Source organism: Festucalex cinctus, chromosome 3 (assembly GCF_051991245.1).
Source record: "Festucalex cinctus isolate MCC-2025b chromosome 3, RoL_Fcin_1.0, whole genome shotgun sequence".
Lineage (NCBI taxonomy): Eukaryota > Metazoa > Chordata > Actinopteri > Syngnathiformes > Syngnathidae > Festucalex > Festucalex cinctus.
Genome location: NC_135413.1, coordinates 16719862 through 16737062, shown reverse-complemented (window position 1 = coordinate 16737062; position 17201 = coordinate 16719862). Strand labels below are relative to the sequence as shown.

General features: G+C 38.6%; 2 protein-coding genes across 2 annotated transcripts in view; both read left to right on the top strand.

The window, feature by feature from the left end:
• The first annotated feature begins 156 nt into the window (after positions 1-156).
• On the top strand, positions 157-7068 carry sqor (sulfide quinone oxidoreductase). Its single transcript, XM_077516173.1, has 10 exons — positions 157-466; positions 740-923; positions 1012-1182; positions 1287-1340; positions 1409-1603; positions 1691-1900; positions 4779-4962; positions 5333-5400; positions 5515-5693; positions 6613-7068. Exons 1-10 carry the CDS (start codon positions 459-461, stop codon positions 6668-6670), a joined length of 1311 nt encoding a protein of 436 aa, XP_077372299.1. The 5' UTR covers positions 157-458; the 3' UTR covers positions 6671-7068.
• Positions 7069-10865: 3797 nt separating this feature from the next.
• Positions 10866-17201, top strand: part of ctdspl2a (CTD (carboxy-terminal domain, RNA polymerase II, polypeptide A) small phosphatase like 2a) — an 11055-nt gene continuing 4719 nt past the window's right edge. The window contains exons 1-7 of the mRNA XM_077516164.1: positions 10866-11157; positions 12253-12464; positions 12674-12803; positions 14435-14581; positions 14649-14879; positions 16528-16624; positions 17107-17201. The exon at positions 17107-17201 is cut by the window's right edge and continues 17 nt beyond it. Coding sequence (XP_077372290.1) covers positions 12276-12464; positions 12674-12803; positions 14435-14581; positions 14649-14879; positions 16528-16624; positions 17107-17201 — 889 coding nt within the window. The 5' untranslated portion in view covers positions 10866-11157; positions 12253-12275. The remainder of the gene's footprint in view (positions 11158-12252; positions 12465-12673; positions 12804-14434; positions 14582-14648; positions 14880-16527; positions 16625-17106) is intronic.

Sequence of the window (17201 nt, the reverse complement as noted above, 5' to 3'; positions counted from 1 at the left end):
CCTTGAGGGGAAATTAAGTTGTCACAGCAGCAGTAGTCACATGAATCCTAACATATTTTAACATAGTAAAAGGAAAGGATGGATTGAAAGATATTAAACTCAAATCTAAAGAAAGAGAAAGCTGTTGTATGTTGATGTAAACTATTTTGTATTCAACATTCTAGTATCAAATAGAAGATAAGTGATTGTACTTTTTTTTTTTTTTTCTCCCAAATTGCAATGAGTGTCCAGTAGCAAGTCCAGTTGTCAGCACTTCCCACAGTTGATATGCCGGCGTCGCTTCTCATTGGTCGATAGCTTGAGGGGGCGTGAGCCGACTGACCCTGGCGCCTGTCAGCCAGAGGAAGTGTGTTGAAAGTTCACTTAGGAAAGCGCTCTTCTTCTCTAGCTCAACTAGAGACGACCTAAATTCACCTTTTCAACCAACTGACCATTTCAAACGAAGACAACAATCGTGTATGTCAATGTAAGTATGACTGAAGCCTTTTTTTTTAGTCGACCTCAATGTGTGGAAACATACCTAAGTGTTTACCGTGATAAATGTTATTGCGCTTTAGCTCGGGGTGACGTAATGCAACAGGGGGTGGGAAACACTATGTTAAAATGTGATAATTTGTAAAAATTGACGCGTGGCTAACTATACTAACCTTGACGTGCAGCAAGTACAGTAGTTGCGTAATTTGGACCAAAATTCAGTTAAAGGCTTATCCACATTTTGTCTTTGTCTTTCTTGGCACAGGATGGCTACCTTGTGCCGTTCCGTGGGCTTTTGCGCCTCTCATCTACACACAAGCAGTCGTTCCTCTGCCAAACAGCATTACAAAATGCTGGTGTTAGGGGGTGGAAGTGGAGGAATTGCAATGAGTGCACGCATGAAAAGGATGTTTGGAGCTGAGAATGTGGCCGTAGTGGAGCCCAGTGAGGCAAGCACACTTCTGTTCAAGATCACGACTCCAAATATTCATTCTTGTGATGTCTGCACGGCGACATAAATGCGTTTTGACTTTTCAGATGCACTACTATCAGCCTTTGTGGACTCTGGTTGGTGCCGGTGCTAAAACTGTTGCTTCATCAGGAAGGCCCACATCAAGTGTTATGCCATCAGGTGTCAAGCTTGTCAAGTCAAAAGTTGAGGAAATAAACCCGGACACAAACACTGTCCGCACTGATGACGGGACTGTGGTATGTTTGGATTACATGATTTAACCATATGCGTGTTTTAAAGCTATAAAGTTGTTTAATGTGCAACCGTTTTTAAATGATATGACCTTCGCTCCCAATCGCAGATCTCATATGAGTATCTGATTGTGGCGCTTGGTTTGCAGCTTCATTTTGAGAAGGTGAGAATGTGCTGTATTTTGTAACCTTTCAGCAGCATGACTGTCATCCATCTTGTTTTATGCTCTAGATTAAAGGGCTTCCTGAGGGATTTGAGCATCCAAAGATTGGATCCAACTATTCTGTTAAAACTGTGGACAAAACTTGGGCAGCATTACAGAACTTTAAAGAAGGCAACGCTGTGTTTTCCTTCCCAAACACGCCAATTAAATGTGCTGGAGCGCCACAGAAGATAATGTACCTCTCGGATGCTTTCCTCAGAAAGGTATGGAATTTTTCAACATCACTAAAACTATGTTTCCAATGGTTAATGTTTTTTTGTGTGTGTGTGCGCGTGTGTTTTTTTGTGAAGACAGGAAAGAGGGCAAAGGCCAATATCATTTACAACACGTCACTTCCTGTAATTTTTGGGGTTAAGAAATATGCTGACGCACTTTGGGACATTGTGAAACAACGTGATCTGACCGTGAACTTGAGGCAGAACCTGATTGAAGTGCGCGCGGACAAACAAGAGGCTGTGTTTGAGAATCTTGACAAACCGGGCGAGACCACAGTCTTTCAGGTACAGCAACTGTTTTCAATGCAACAGTGAAACAACACATTTATAAGTACAAGGTATTTATTGGGTTCACATGTTCATTGAAGACTATCCATCCATCCATCCATTTTTTCTTGACTGCTTATTCCACACAAGGGTCGCGGGGAGTGCTGGCGCCTATCTCAGCTGGCTATGGGCAGTAGGCGGGGGACACCCTGGACTGGTTGCCAGCCAATCGCAGCATTGAAGACTAAATTGTACAAAAGTGTGAATGGTTGTCTGTCTATATGTGCCTTATACCCAATATCATTTGGGATAGGATGCAACTCACCCACGACCCAACAAAGAAAAGTGCGATAGAAAATCGATGGCTACAAGGATTGATGGATAAAATCTAATTTAACTCATTTGCTCCCAAAAATGTATAAATACGTTGTATTTTAAATGTGTTAAGTGTCCCAATGACGTATTTATAGTTTTTTTTGTTTTTTTATGCTAGAGCATAAATACATAATTATAAGCCAATCATATTACAGTGGCTCATGTTTCACTCAAATACTATTCAGTTGAGTTGGCGCGCAACGGCACGCTCTTGTTGCTACGGGAGAGCCAGCAGAGGACACCGCGACTGTACAACATGCATTTTAAACAGAGTGAAGAGGGAGCATTAATGCACTCGCGCCGCATTTGCGATTAAAATGCTTACACTGTCGAGCTCTGAGGTGGCAGCAGAGCAAAGGAGTTCAACCGGGGCCATGTTGAAAAAAAGTTCAATTCCTCACAATTCTAAATAGATTTGTGAATGATGATGAAACGTAGCTCTATTCTAATGCTAATTGCTGCAAAACGGAAATGGATAGAAACTAGGGGTGTGAATTGCCTAGTGCCTGACGATTCGATTCGTATCACGATTCATAGGTCACGATTCGATTCGATATTGATTAATCCCAATACGAATTTGTAAATCGATTGTTGCGATTTGTTTACTCAAATTTAGAAAATACTATTCAGTAAACTTGTGCATGTACACTGTAAGATTTGTATGAAAATGTATTATTTATTTATCTGAAACTTCAGTCTTATAACTGTGAGCCACTGCATTGAACAAACAGGTTGTAATCTGTTTCATGTTTGAACAGCATTGAAATTAAATATTCAGGCTTAATGCTCCATTAATATAACATTCTTCCATCCTTAAGGTGTGAATCCTAACCCTAAGTAAGACATTTTGTTGAATTGTTTTCCATCAAAAATGGATGTTTAAAAATCGATTCGGCTGCCTATTGAATCTATTCGAGAATTGCGAGCTGTAGTATCGCGATATATTGCCGAATCGATTTTTTTTTTAACACCCCTAATAGAAACATACTTTTTTTTTCCCCTGATGAAAGAAGAGACTTTTTTTCTTTCTTTCTTTTGGTAGGTTCCATGTTTTTATAGCAATAAAACACAATTTTCTGTGGGCACTGAAAAATCAGTCAAAATCCAGTAAAACAGCCGGGAGTTGCTTCTGTGAAAATGGCTGTGAGTGGATAAGTTGATAAGCCATGAAAAACTGAGTTTTTGGGTTATTCTATTTTCTAATTAATTTCTTTTCTTAGCGGCTCCTGTAGTTCATATCATGTCACTGCTGACGTGAACTGGTTAGACTATTGACGGCCACAAATTTAGGCTGTACGATGTACCGTACCAATACTATAAAAGTACTGTAATCTCATTTCAGTGACTTGCCTTCAAACTAATTTCAAGCAAGTGTGAACTGTTTTGTCTAGAAAATTTGATAGCAACTGCTTGTAGTTTTTCGTTGTTCTTTGTCCTTTCCAAAATTACAGTATGTAGAGTACACAAGATGCATCCTCTACCATTTTTAGGGAGAAAATTAATATTAGGGATGTTTGACCACTTTTTCGGGTCGATACCAGCACGAGTACTCAACATTTGAGTAGTCACAGATACCGATGCCAAGTACCGATACAACTAGAACTAGATACATTTGATAAATACAAATTTCCCCCCAAAAAAGCAACAATTATTTTAAAGAAGGACCTATATATTTCAATTCAGAAATTTTTCCTTAAAATTGCATTATTTTTGAACATTTTCTATTACTCTAATTTCCAATCTGTAGTTGCTGGTCATAAAACGGCCACAAGTTATCAGTATCAGCTTCCGTCGCTACCGATACCTTGAAACAATACCTGGTATCGGTGCTCACCCATTCCTTGTTAGTGGTGTGAGGAAACAGCCCCTTTTATGATAGATTCAGTGACAGTTAATTTGATTCTTGAATATTTCAAATGTTTTATTAAAATGTATTAAATATTATGTATAAAGGTACAGTAGAGTTGGACGATTCACTTTTACTTTTGTGTTATGTAAAGAATATAATATTTAGTTGTATTGTTTAGGTGGAATTTGATGCAAGTTAGTGCTGGAAAATAACCTGTTTGGTTTCAGGAAAAATAAAGCATATCCCAGATTGCAAAAATTGGTCTGAGTAATGCCATTCGCCTTTTTCTTTTTAGTGAAAGGAAAACAAATCAATTTTAACGTTTGAATTTTTTAATCTGAGATTTTATATTAAAGCCACTTTGCCCAACCCTAACTTTCAAATGTAGTTGAAAACAATAAAATACTAAGTCTTAACTTCAATGGCGAGTTACGCTTGGCAACAAACTTTATCTTCTCTTTGTTAACCATTGATGACTGACTGGTATGTTTTTCTAATTTATGGTGTCAATTTTTCTCTTAACATCATTTGTCTATGCTAGTCCTCTTTTTGGGTGTGATAGTTGGAACTTGGAATTTATAGTTTTTATGGTGAATTCTACTTCTTAAAAACAAAAAGAAGGAAAGTCTCGAAACAAATCTAAAGATTGTTTTTCCTTTTTTTCTCCTTAAGTACGATATGCTCCACGTCACCCCACCCATGGGACCCAACTCTGCGGTAAAAGGCAGCCTGCTGGCCGACGAGGCTGGCTGGTTGGATGTCGACAAGGACAACCTTCAACACAAGAGGTACCCAAATGTGTTTGGGATTGGAGACTGTACAAACTTGCCTACTTCAAAAACAGCTGCTGCTGTTGGTAAGTCAAGATTTAGTGTGATATGAGCACGAGCTGTGACATGTCTTAGCCATATGATTCTTTTATTCATTTTATAAAAGTTATTGTTGTTGTGTAACCTGTTCACATAGTGATAAAACAGACTACGCTGGATAACTGACCTTAACAACACAATTACATAAGACAAGTTGTGCTTCCTGTTTACATTCCACACATGCATTTAAGATATGGATTGATTGTGATTGTGAATATTACCCCATTTTATGTTTCCTTGTTTTTCCATCTGTCTTTCCATTTTTTTTTTAATTCAGCTTTTTAAGTTGTATTTAGTTATTTATAAGACAATGTTAATTCCTACAAAAGTGAGTTAACACCTGTTTTCTCATTTAAGCTGCACAGTCTGCTGTTCTGCACAGAACCATCAAAAAGATATTGAAAAATGAGAAACCTGATAAAAAGGTAATGTGTTGCTCTGTGTGGCTGATTAGATAATTTCAGGAGGTGCATGGACTCTGCAAAACCAGAGTTGGTCTCAAATAAATGTTTTGTTTTTTTCTCCCCCTACCCGTATAGTATGATGGCTATACATCATGTCCACTGGTTACAAGCTACAACACAGTTGTTCTGGCAGAATTTGACTACAATAGTCAACCACTGGAAACATTCCCCATCAACCAAGCCAAGGAAAGGAGGCTCATGTACCACATGAAAGCTGATCTGATGCCGCACCTCTACTGGCATGGCCTCCTCAGGTACGCCATATCCTACGTAACAGTAGCTTAGGGGTGTCCAAACTTTTTCATTTGAGGGCCACATACAGAAAATCAGAAGGACGCAAGGGCCACATAATGTTATGAAGAGAAATTGTGTTTAGTCCTAAAAGTAGTACAAATAATTTATTTGTCCTTTTGCATATTTATAAAAATGGTACAGTATATAAACCAATTTATTTGTAATATGGCAATAGGGTTATAGTTTTGGAATTTTTCATTTTAGTTTTTATTTAGTTTTGAGTTTTGTTTTTTTAAATTTAGTTAGTGAAAATTAGTTTTCAGGGTCGTTCTGTTATTAGTTTTAGTTCTTTAATAAATGCTTAGTTTTAGTTTAGTTAGTTTCAGTATTAGTGTTTTTTTTTTGTTTGTTTGTTTTTTTAAATGTGTATTACTTGTGCACAATATTTAAAAAACACCATGGTTGCAATGTCATTATTCCGGTTTATATCAAAATAAATCTACTAAAAATCACATTTAAAATCATCCCCAAAGGCTCATGCATTAAATTAATTACCAAAGCCTAAAACGAAGGACATTTTTGCTATAATTATAGTTAGTTTTATTTTTAGTTAGTTTTGTAAACATAAAATGTAGTTTCAGTTAGTTTTCTTTTTTTTTTTTTTAAAGCATCTTCGTTTTTATTTTATTTCGTTAACGAAATTGTAGTTTTGAATTTTTGTTTTTTCGTTAGTTTTAGTTAACTAAAATAAACTTTAATAGCACCTGTGTTTTTTTTAACTGAGTCAAATGCCATTTTTAGCATATGTCGCGGGCCACTAAAAAATGGATGGCGGGCCGCAAATGGCCCCCGGGCCGTAGTTTGGACACCCCATGCACTAGCTGCTTCCAGTTATATACCCATTTGATTATTTCCTCTTGGTATTTTTGTCCTATTTAGGGGTTTATGGGGCGGACCAGAACCATACAGGAAACTGCTGCATCTTGGAATGAAATGATTTGTGATGATGACTGATAAGTGTGCGTATGGGAAAAGCCTCTTTTCCTTAAGAGGATATAAGTAAGATTTATCCTTTATATTACTATATAATAGCCTTAAAATAGCATTTCCTGTTTATAGGCAGCTTCGATTAAAGGGAGAGTATAATGCTAAATGAAGAAAAAATTGGCTCACTAAAACATTTGACTTGCTGACCATGGCTGCTTTGTTCATAACCAAAACTAAGTGTTGTTTTGATACCGTTTTTTGGCCCCCGATACAGATTCCGATACCCAGCTTTACCATACCGATACTTAAGGGTTTTTTTTCTTTTTTTTTTCTTTTTTTTTTTTTTTCTCAACATGAAAAAGCTGTCCTGCCATTGGTTCAGAGAATTCAAGGGCCAATAGGATATCTTAGATCTAGGATATCTTAGATCAGCATGCAGTGAACATGTCACATATCAATGAATGTTGTGCACGAGCAAGACACAAGATGCTGCATCCAAAGTCATATATATATATATATATATATATATATATATATATATATATATATATATATATATATATATATATATATATATATATATATATATATATATATATATGTGTGTATATATATAAATGTGTATGTATGTATGTATATGTCCTATATAGCGTTGGAATTAATGGTATCGGCATGTTACTTGTTAGTAGTCACCGATACTGATACCACTGTTTTAATGCAGTATCGGGGCCTCTGCGCATACCAGTATCAGTATCAGAACAACACTAACCAAAACAATATACAGGGAGTTCCGTTCCTATGCTAGCGATGTAACCCGAATTTCGACTTAAGTCGAATTTCCCCTTTAAAGGTCAATATTTACATCAAAATAATTTGCATAAAAATCTGAAATACATTAAAATAAAAAAGATGCTGTCCGACTGAAGCCCAAATCTTTGCTGATCGTCGGTGTCTCTCCTTTCTGCGATCTTTTTATGATGTTTAGCTTCGTTTCCATGCTAATTGCTTTTCTTTTGGCTGGACCAGCATTGATGGAAGACGACGTAGCTTTTTTCTTCTTTGGGGCCATGTTGTGGAAAAAAGGGCGAAAAAGCCAAAGATACTCCCACAAGTGCGCGAGCACTAGCTAAGGGCTAAATTGCGGACAAGGGGAAAACACTGCGGGCTATCGACCCCTTCAAAGTTTGTAAACAATGTGACGCAATTTAAAGGGCGGGGCTTGGCTGGAGGCAAAAACACCTCAGTGGCATGTGGTTCTAACAGCGGTCAGCATATTTTCACAGAAAGTTCACGTTGGAAAGGATGCGGAAAACGGCCATTTGAGTTAATATGTGAGTAAACTGACTCCCCACGACCGTAAATGTTACTTTAAAATGTTAACGCTGACTGATGGGCCGATATTTACTGACCCCTATGCACTCACGCACTGGATAGATGACTTAACGGGACTACCCACCGTGCAATGGCCGGACATTTAAATCTACCTTATAGAAAAACTGAGCGTTTATACTAAAGATAAACTGAAGGCCTATAAATCATTACATGTCTACAACTAACTACGTCTTGAATGGACATGTTCAAAATTTCGAATATAACAACTTGAGCGAGGACTTTTGTGTCGTGCGGTCGCAAGTGCTACCAAGTCAACGACGGGGACAGAAGACGAGGATATACGAGGCATGTACTTTTCCTACAAAATTTTTACAAGAGGTTCTCGGAACCATTGTGGGGGCTTTCGCCTCGACAAAACTGAAACATACAGCTAATGTGGTTAGCTAGCGGTTAGCATTTGCGCATGTAGCATGTAAACGTGGACTTTTTGTAAGTCTGTGCATGTAAAAATAATCCCACAAATAATCACTAATTTAAGTAATTTCAATCACAACTAAGTCTAGCCCACATCATTGTCCAGGCTGAATCTGATCGTTTAATCTTACCTGATATGAAGTGTGCGCTGCAAACACGAGCATTGTTGATGATAGTCTCAGACAGTCCAGTCCTTTCGTCTAATCGCGTTTAACCACAGCCCTCTGTGATTACTTGACTGGCAGAGGCTGGGATGCGATAGAATTTCAAGTTTTTGTTGGTGCTTTTACAGTTCTGGCAACCAAAAACACAACAAGATGACTTTTTCTACAGACAACCAGCGTTGTTTACTTCTAGCTGCACTTCCGTTGCCTGCAGCGGCAAGTTGTTTTTGCATCCAGTAAACACCGTGACGTCATCGTGACGTAGGCCATGAAAGGGTCCATATGGCAGATGAGTAGCCAAAATGGCGGACCAGGCGTAACCATTGTAAAAGTCGAAATGCCTAAAGTGCACCTTAACTCGAGGACTCCCTGTATTCGCAGGAGGTGTATTCACTCACTTATCACAACAGTAGGTACATCTGTACAATAGTAAATGTCGATTATTGTTATTGTATGTCAAGCCTCAAATAACATACATTTTCTCTAATTTTATACACAGTATATATTTTTTCCTATCATGTTTATGCTATATGTGTAAACTTAATTGTGATTAATTTTTAACATTGTCATCAGTTGAAATTATTTTTCTTGCAATACACAACCACCTCATAATACAGGCTTTTAGACTGAAATTTGCTGCGGGACAATGTATTTTTTTGTTTTGTTTTGTTTTGTTTTAGGTTAGAAACGTGCAACGTATGGATTTTTTTTCTCAACGTTGTGTAATTGTAATTTGATGTTAAAAATTGCGCATTGGCCATATTTGCTGAATCACATTTGCTTTTCCTTGTGTATCACAATGTGTATCTGACCTTAACTATGAATGTGAATGAAAACTGACTGAAAGTCTGTCACTGTTTTGTAATCAGAAATTGATTCAAAGTTGACATTTGGACGTACTTGCACCTGTTATTCTGTTGGAAACTAAACAAATAGGAACTGTCACTTGCCTTCTGATCACCTGTCACTCACAGGACTGACACATAAAAGACCCTCAAGCATTCACATTCATGCCTACGCGCAGTCGGGTGGCTTAAATAGTTACTTGTACCATTTAACTTGGAGTAGAGGAATATCTGTTGTATAAAAATGAAACTTATAGAGAGCAGTGTCAATTGAATTTCCCTTTGAGGGATTATAGTGAGTAAGTAAAGAAAACATTCAAATGTTAGTTATTATTATTATTATTATTATTATTTAAAAGCAAGAATTCAAGTATCTCCATATTCAGTAACAAGAGTGATCAAGGAGACCTTTGTTAGGTGGCTGTGACACAGAACAGAAAATGGTGTTAACAATCACAAATCACGTAATTTGCTGCTAACGGCAGTAATTCAATTATTGTTATTTATCAGGCTCTTATAATACAATTTTTGTTACTATGTGTGATGTGAAAGGTGACAATTTGTTATTAATTTTTACTACATGTCCAATTCCTGTTTCATGTACAGCACTCTGTATACAGCAATGCTGGTTTTTAAAGTGCTTTATTAAATAAATTTGAGTTGAATACAAGAAAATGACACGGCCATCAATTGTGAAGTTTAGTATATGCTGCGTGCCAATAAAGAATTGATTCAGGTGAACCTAACATACTAGATTTGTTAGGATAGGAAGCCTGCCAGGGAATAACATTATAATATCCATATTCTATACCCCTTGTCCCTATTTTGAAATTTGACAATGAAAAAAAAAAAGTAACCACAAGTTCAAAGGTCATTAGAATATGAACAATCCATGGCGAAGTTGTTTCCAATTTTCAAATTAAGGAGTACAACGATCCAAACAGAGCAAACCTTATTTGTATATCGAATATTAATGACAAATCCAGCTGTCTCATCTGTTTTGGATCAGCTAGAAGAGCTTGTAAAGGGCATTTGCGACCCAAATTATCTTGCAAAACTGATGAAAGCCAAATCAAAGATAAAATCTAAAATGGAATTTGACGGTAGCATGAGACCTTTTAAATGAAATGTAAGTATCGTAATAATAATATAGTTATATTTAATGGTACTATAAATCAGTGGTTCTAGCATTTGGCTAGGTGTGAAAAAGACTATATATGTATATATATATATATATGTATGTATGTATATATATATATATATATATATATATATATATATATATATATATATATATATATATATATATATATTTTTTTTTTTTTTCCTCCTCGATTTCTATTCGTGTGTTTTTTTAAGCTGTTGTTTTAAGTGGACAGAGCTGGAACCCGTATCCACAGTACGGTCGAGGAAATCTTTCCTGTCTACTCCACTCCACGTTGTTTCGCGCGCGCGCATGTCGCATTCTCGCGCGCACTCGCGTATGTTTGTGATGAGGAGGAGGCGGGAAATGGCGTCCGCAGACATGGCCGATCTGTGACTACTAACCACCAACAGCGACAGACGCCACTGGGCGAGAAGCGAGCAACCGCTCCGACCTCCGGCTGGCGCAGTCGCGGCTTCCCGGGCGCAGAGCTGAAAACGACGCGCGACATTTTAGAAGCGCTTCGTCCATTTTTTCTGTGAGTACAAGGACGCCGTCAACATGTGTGAGCCGAGAAGTGTTTGTCCCTCCGTTTAGCTTGTCAGCTAGCTAGCAGCTAGCCAGCGAAGGGGGCGTAGTCTAATGGCTGAAAATAGTCGTGGAAGGAAACAAAACGACGCCAGACCGTAGCTTTGTGAAATATTGCTCCTTTTACTAACCAAGTAAAGGACGCGTTTGGTTGTCAAACGCACGTTCGAAAGTGCCAGTGTATCCATAATGTCACCATTTCACTCGCGGTTTGTTAGCTTAGAAGCTAACCGTGGCTAAACATTAGCGACGAAACTGACCGGAGGTACCTGGCAACGTTGACATATTTACAGGCTAACATGAAAACAAGTCGGTTATAGTCACGCCCTCGTCGACGCTCCACTGGCGGCGATTGTCCGCGTCAAGGTAGACAGCGGCAGGCAAATATAAACCATCACTGACGTCTCAAGCATCCGAATGTTTGATGGTAAGGGCATTCGGCGGTACTGTTTAAAGCACATTGATTTAGAAGACGTTCTGCGAGGATGGTCGCAACTTAAAGTGACCACACGTAACATTGGGCACAATGTCGGTGGAAAGAATTGATCCACAAAGTGTAGTGGACACGAGTGAGCAACATGAGGGAATGTTGACATCTGCTGCGCCGCAATGGAAACAGATGATTTGGCGCAAGTGATGTGTAGAGGACCATTTAAAAACCATTTATAGATTTGATTTTATTGACCATGTTCAAGCATATTGTAACATTTGAAATAGCATTTCATTTCTCATTACTGTCATTCTTCACCCTGAAATGAAGTAAAGTAAATAACACTATGTATTTCGTCAAAGTTTGAAATGTTTGAGCAAGATTTGGCGATAGCCTAAAATTGGAATACCCTGTATATTCAAAATGATGTCTTCACTAACTGAACAGATCCCATAATCAACTTAAACCACCAGAGCTCTAATAATAAAACATGCTCATCCTCCTGTTGCACTACACTTGTACATCATTCTCAACTACAATCATAATAGAAAACATTGTGAAATGAACACATACCTGTGTGAGAGTGTAAATAAAACTTCTGACACCTCTCGCCAGATCCTTCTATGTGATGCTGGAGCATGATGCGGCTGAGAGCGCGTAAAGCTCCTCAGCAGCCCACCTTAGGCCGTCGAGCCCCCACATCGCACTCCAAAAGGAAACGCCGTACAGTGGAGGCTTCCCCACTGAGAGGCCGAGGCAGAATGCCCAAGAATGAAACGGGCCTCTTGTCCACCATCAAGAAGTTCATCCGGGGGGACCCTGTCAAGGTAGGCCTCACAATACACACGAGCAATTTCTACTGAAGCTATCAAATATTTTTGGAGTATTCTTAGTCCATCGGTTCATATATAAATTGGATAAAAAGTTTTGAAAACCCAGCTTGACTGAATTAGAAATTTGACCTTGGAGAGCGAGTGTGATCCCGGATTAAAAGATTAAACCTGCAACATTGTACCCCTGTTTTGATATTTGGCAGGTGGAGCCAGATATTCCTGCCAAGAGGAGCCGGATCGATTGCAGTGCTAAAAGCGATCTCATCACGTCAGCACCACAAACACGAGGCCTTGCCAACAAAACCGTCTCGAGGGTTTGTCGAAAAAGTTCAGGTACGACGTCATCGCATCACACCTTGCCATTAATTCTGCCACAAAGCATCGTCATCAGGGTTTCCATGGTATATTAAAAAAGCATTAAAAGTCATTAAAGGGATAGTTCTGATTTTTTGACGTGAATCTCTATTTCATCCTCACCTCCAGTGTGTGCGATCAGCACTGACTTACACCTGACAACGTTCTGTGACGAGTTCTGGTCTGGTGTTGGACAAAAGGAAAATTGTTCGGCAAGTTGGCTTGGATCATGGAAATAAAGCGTTTTTCTTCTAAAAACAATTTGTATGCCAAGTGTGATACATTTCCATACAAAACTCCCTCTGGAAAAAAAGTCAGACTCCATTACCGCCGGGCACTATTGTTCTGTTCGTTCGTATCACTGTGTGGCGACCTGCATACAGCTGATAGACGCACGCTAATGACTATTCAATATTTATTCATTTGTCATTGTGCAAATAACATGGTTATAAAAAACGAGATACCGTTATGAGCAACAAATACTGGCGTAATATGTCAAAGTGCAGATGTTCATATAGGATGGTATCAGGGATCACACTAATAGCAAGCATAGCAAAACACACACACACAAGAAAACAAGTAAATATTGACAGTCATTCATCATTGCCTGTGCAAGAGAACTAGAGGGCAATAGGCCAGTCTATGAAAGGGAAGATGGGGAAATATACAGAAGAATGTGAAAAGTTGTGTTGAAGCTGCAGCAATGCAAGACCTAACCATAGTTATTACAGTGGTGGGTTATAAAGATGGATGGGTAGCAGAGAGGGAGGGGGGGTTGTTCATTCAGCAGCCTCACTGCCTGAGGGTAGAGACTATGGGCCAGTCTGGTGGTCCTGGCACGAATGGCCCTATATCTCATTCCAGAGGGTAAGGCGGAATTGTTTTCGGAGGGAGTTTTATATGGAAATGTATCACTCTTTTGAACACAAATTGTTTTTAGAAGAAAAACGCTTTATTTAAGTGGTCCTAGCCAACTTGCCGGACCGTTTTTCCTCTCGTCCAACACTGGACCAGAACTCGTGTCACAGAACGCTGTCAGGGGTAAGTCAGTGCACACTGGAGGTGAGGATGAAATAGAGATTCATGTCAAAAAATCCGAACATAATATAATAATCCGAAATATAAAATAGTGGCAAAAAATTACCTCAATACAAATCTATAACTCAATGTTTTTCAAGTGAAACTGAACTGTAACTTTTTGAATAACTATAAAGTTACTACATTAATGAACTAAATGATGCAACCACATTTTTATTTGGTAATCATATTTGCCCACATTTATGCTGACGAGTATGAAAAACCTGAAAATTATTTTTATTGTACATTTAGAATAGATACAATCTGCGAATTATTACGATTTAACTAAGGACATCATGCAATAATTATAATTGTAATCAACTGACAGTCCTACATATAACCAGTGTGCGTATGTGTGTACTGTATATGCAGTACAACATGGGTATTGAATCAACTTTTAAGTAGCATTTTAAAAAACTGCATTAAAAAGTATTCAATTTGTTGATACCTGTAGAAATCCTGTACATGATAATGCTGTTTCCCCAATATTGAACATATATATATATTTTTTCCCCCCTCTGGTCTTGATTTAGATACAATAACATGCAACAGCAAGCCCTTGAAACCAAACGGCAAACTAGAAGCTTCAGTCGAGGCGGCGAGCAGTCCGCCGCACACCACACTCCTAGGAACCATCCTCTCTCCTGTCTTCAACTTTTTCTCACCAGCAACCAAAACTGGTAAAAGCTCACACAAGTCTTTAAATTACTTACTTGTTAAATGTCACACTCGGTTTGCTTTATATAGCTACGCCTGGTTCCGACTCTCCTGGCCAAGCCATGGAGGCCGAGGAGATCATGAAGCAGCTGGACATGGAGCAGGCCGAGGAAATGCCGAGCATCACGCTCACGTCCGCCGAGGGCATCGGCATCTGTCACGGCGCCCCGCTGCCGTCACCGCAGCGGCTCCAGATGAGCGCCGACTCCGTCGTGGACGACGGCCAGATCGTAACTGACAGTGACATGCCCTCGTTAACAGGTACCACCCACTCGGACTGAGGTGTGCTTGCCTCGAGGCATGTCGTTCATTGCTCGGAAAGCGGTCAGTCTTCCAGGTTAACTGTAAACGTTGCATTCATGTATGTGTTTATGTTGGCTTTGTTCTCTAACAACAATTTTTATGGGTCAATATGACACCCTTTAGTGTTTAATCATCATTATCATGTAACACAATGCAATGCATTTTTAAAAAGTGAAGATGAAAAACGGAGGCCAGCAGACTAAGTTTAATCCATATTTTTAAATTATAGATTTTCCTAACGAGTCAGTTTGACCCACAACGTAAGTAGGTTGTAAGAAAGGTGAGACCGATTAACTCTTTTAATTCTCTGCCACACGTTATAAAAAAAAAAAAGAAAACAAAAACTTTTAATACGTCATCCATGAAAACGTTCTATTTCATCAGATTTAGTCATTTTGCAATGTAATTTCATACACCAGCAGCCCATTGAAAAGAGATACAATGCTGCCATCTGCTGGCCATAGTGAGTGAGTGTTTTTGATTCCACAACCCATTGACCAGGCAGCACTGCACTTAGATGTTGCACTGCCCATTGATAAGAGGAAAAAGAAAAATGTTGACGTCATTTACCATTTATGGCGGCATATATTGTGACTATACTAATCGTTATTAAACGTTTTTGGCGGTCAAAGAGTTAATCAGCCAAAAATCTGCAACAACAACAAGAAAAAAATCGTTAATACATGACAGTATGAAACATTTAGACTCCCCGCTCCCACTAGTCAGCAAGAAAATAATAATTATAATCTTTAAATTTTTGCCAAATTTCTGTTAAGCGTAGGAAATACTAAAGGACAAAAATATAAAAAACAATCAAACATGCTGCCTCTAATTCGTATCTTTACTTCTTTTTTTTCTGAGAACTCAGTATTGTTCATTCGGTAATCTTACTGATTCAACATGTCGTCGTCATCACAATCATCATCATCATTGCTCTTTTTTGTGTACGTACATGCATGAGTTTGTGCTCATTAATTCACCTGGAACCTGTTAAAAATCCCATACCATTCACCTTAACCGAATACTTCAGTTTCCCGCCAGTCGTGAAGTTGTCAGGAGATCAGAGGAAGGATCAGAGAAAAGAAAGATGAAACGACGTGAAATCCAGCACCGATCAGACACCACCTACTACCCACAGTTACAAACCAGAATCTTTCACCAACCCCAGAAATTTCTAACATCCAACTAATTAGGGAGACCACAAGAGACCAGAGGAAAGACTAAAGAAAGGAGGGAAGGAAGAACCTCCACCAAAGAGGGCCACTGTCGACCTCGGCCAGTAATTCGTATCTTTACTGTTGTAAATATTGAGACCGAAAAACAAGTTATATTAGTAATTGTATATGTATAAAGGAACCCTACAATATATATTTTTTTACATATTTTTAATCATGTATAAAGGAGCGTCATCTCTTGCGACAGGAACAAAATTTATACACAAACCGGAACTCAAATGCAGTAGTAAATATTTTCATTGGAAAAACATGTGGTAGAAAGATAGAAAAGTAAAATAATCAAATGATTAATATTATTCTGGCGCCGCTTCATTTTTCACATTTCATAAACCTATAATAAAAATAATGTCCATCTCTTCTGTCTCCAACAGCTCCTCCTGGTTGCTTGCCAGATGGCAGCTATCCGCACACGTTACCCCCCGCCCCCGCCGAGCCGTCGTACGAGGAAGACTGGGAGGTGTTTGACCCGTAAGTGCATACCACTTGCGACTTCATTAAGGCGCTGTCAAGCAAAAAAAAAAAAAAAAAAAAAAAATGTAAAACTGTAGCTCCCTGGGCCAAGTAGACAGATGGCATGCCCTTAAAGGCTTTAAAATTACAAACCACTAGATGGCAGCAAAATCAAACAAGACATCTCACACATTCATCATTCTAATATATTGTCATATTTGAATTGCTTTGCAAATACACAATTTATTCAGCAAATAAAGGAAATCATGTTCTTGTGGGTGTGAGGGGAATATTGACTGCTGAACCATGTACTTGCAAGTTTGATGTACATAGAAATAGTCGTTACATCTGAATTAATCACTTGTATAAATCCAACAATTGAAACCTCCTCTGAACTCTTCATATTCAAAGATGGTGCCCGGGTAGTGAAATTGACCTTTTCACTTGTCACCTCCCAAATATATATATATATTTTTTTTTTGGTGACGTTTGCCTTGAAGGTACTTCTTCATCAAGCACGTGCCGCCGTTGACAGAAGAGCAGCTGACACGCAAACCAGCACTACCTTTGAAAACGCGCAGCACGCCCGAGTTTT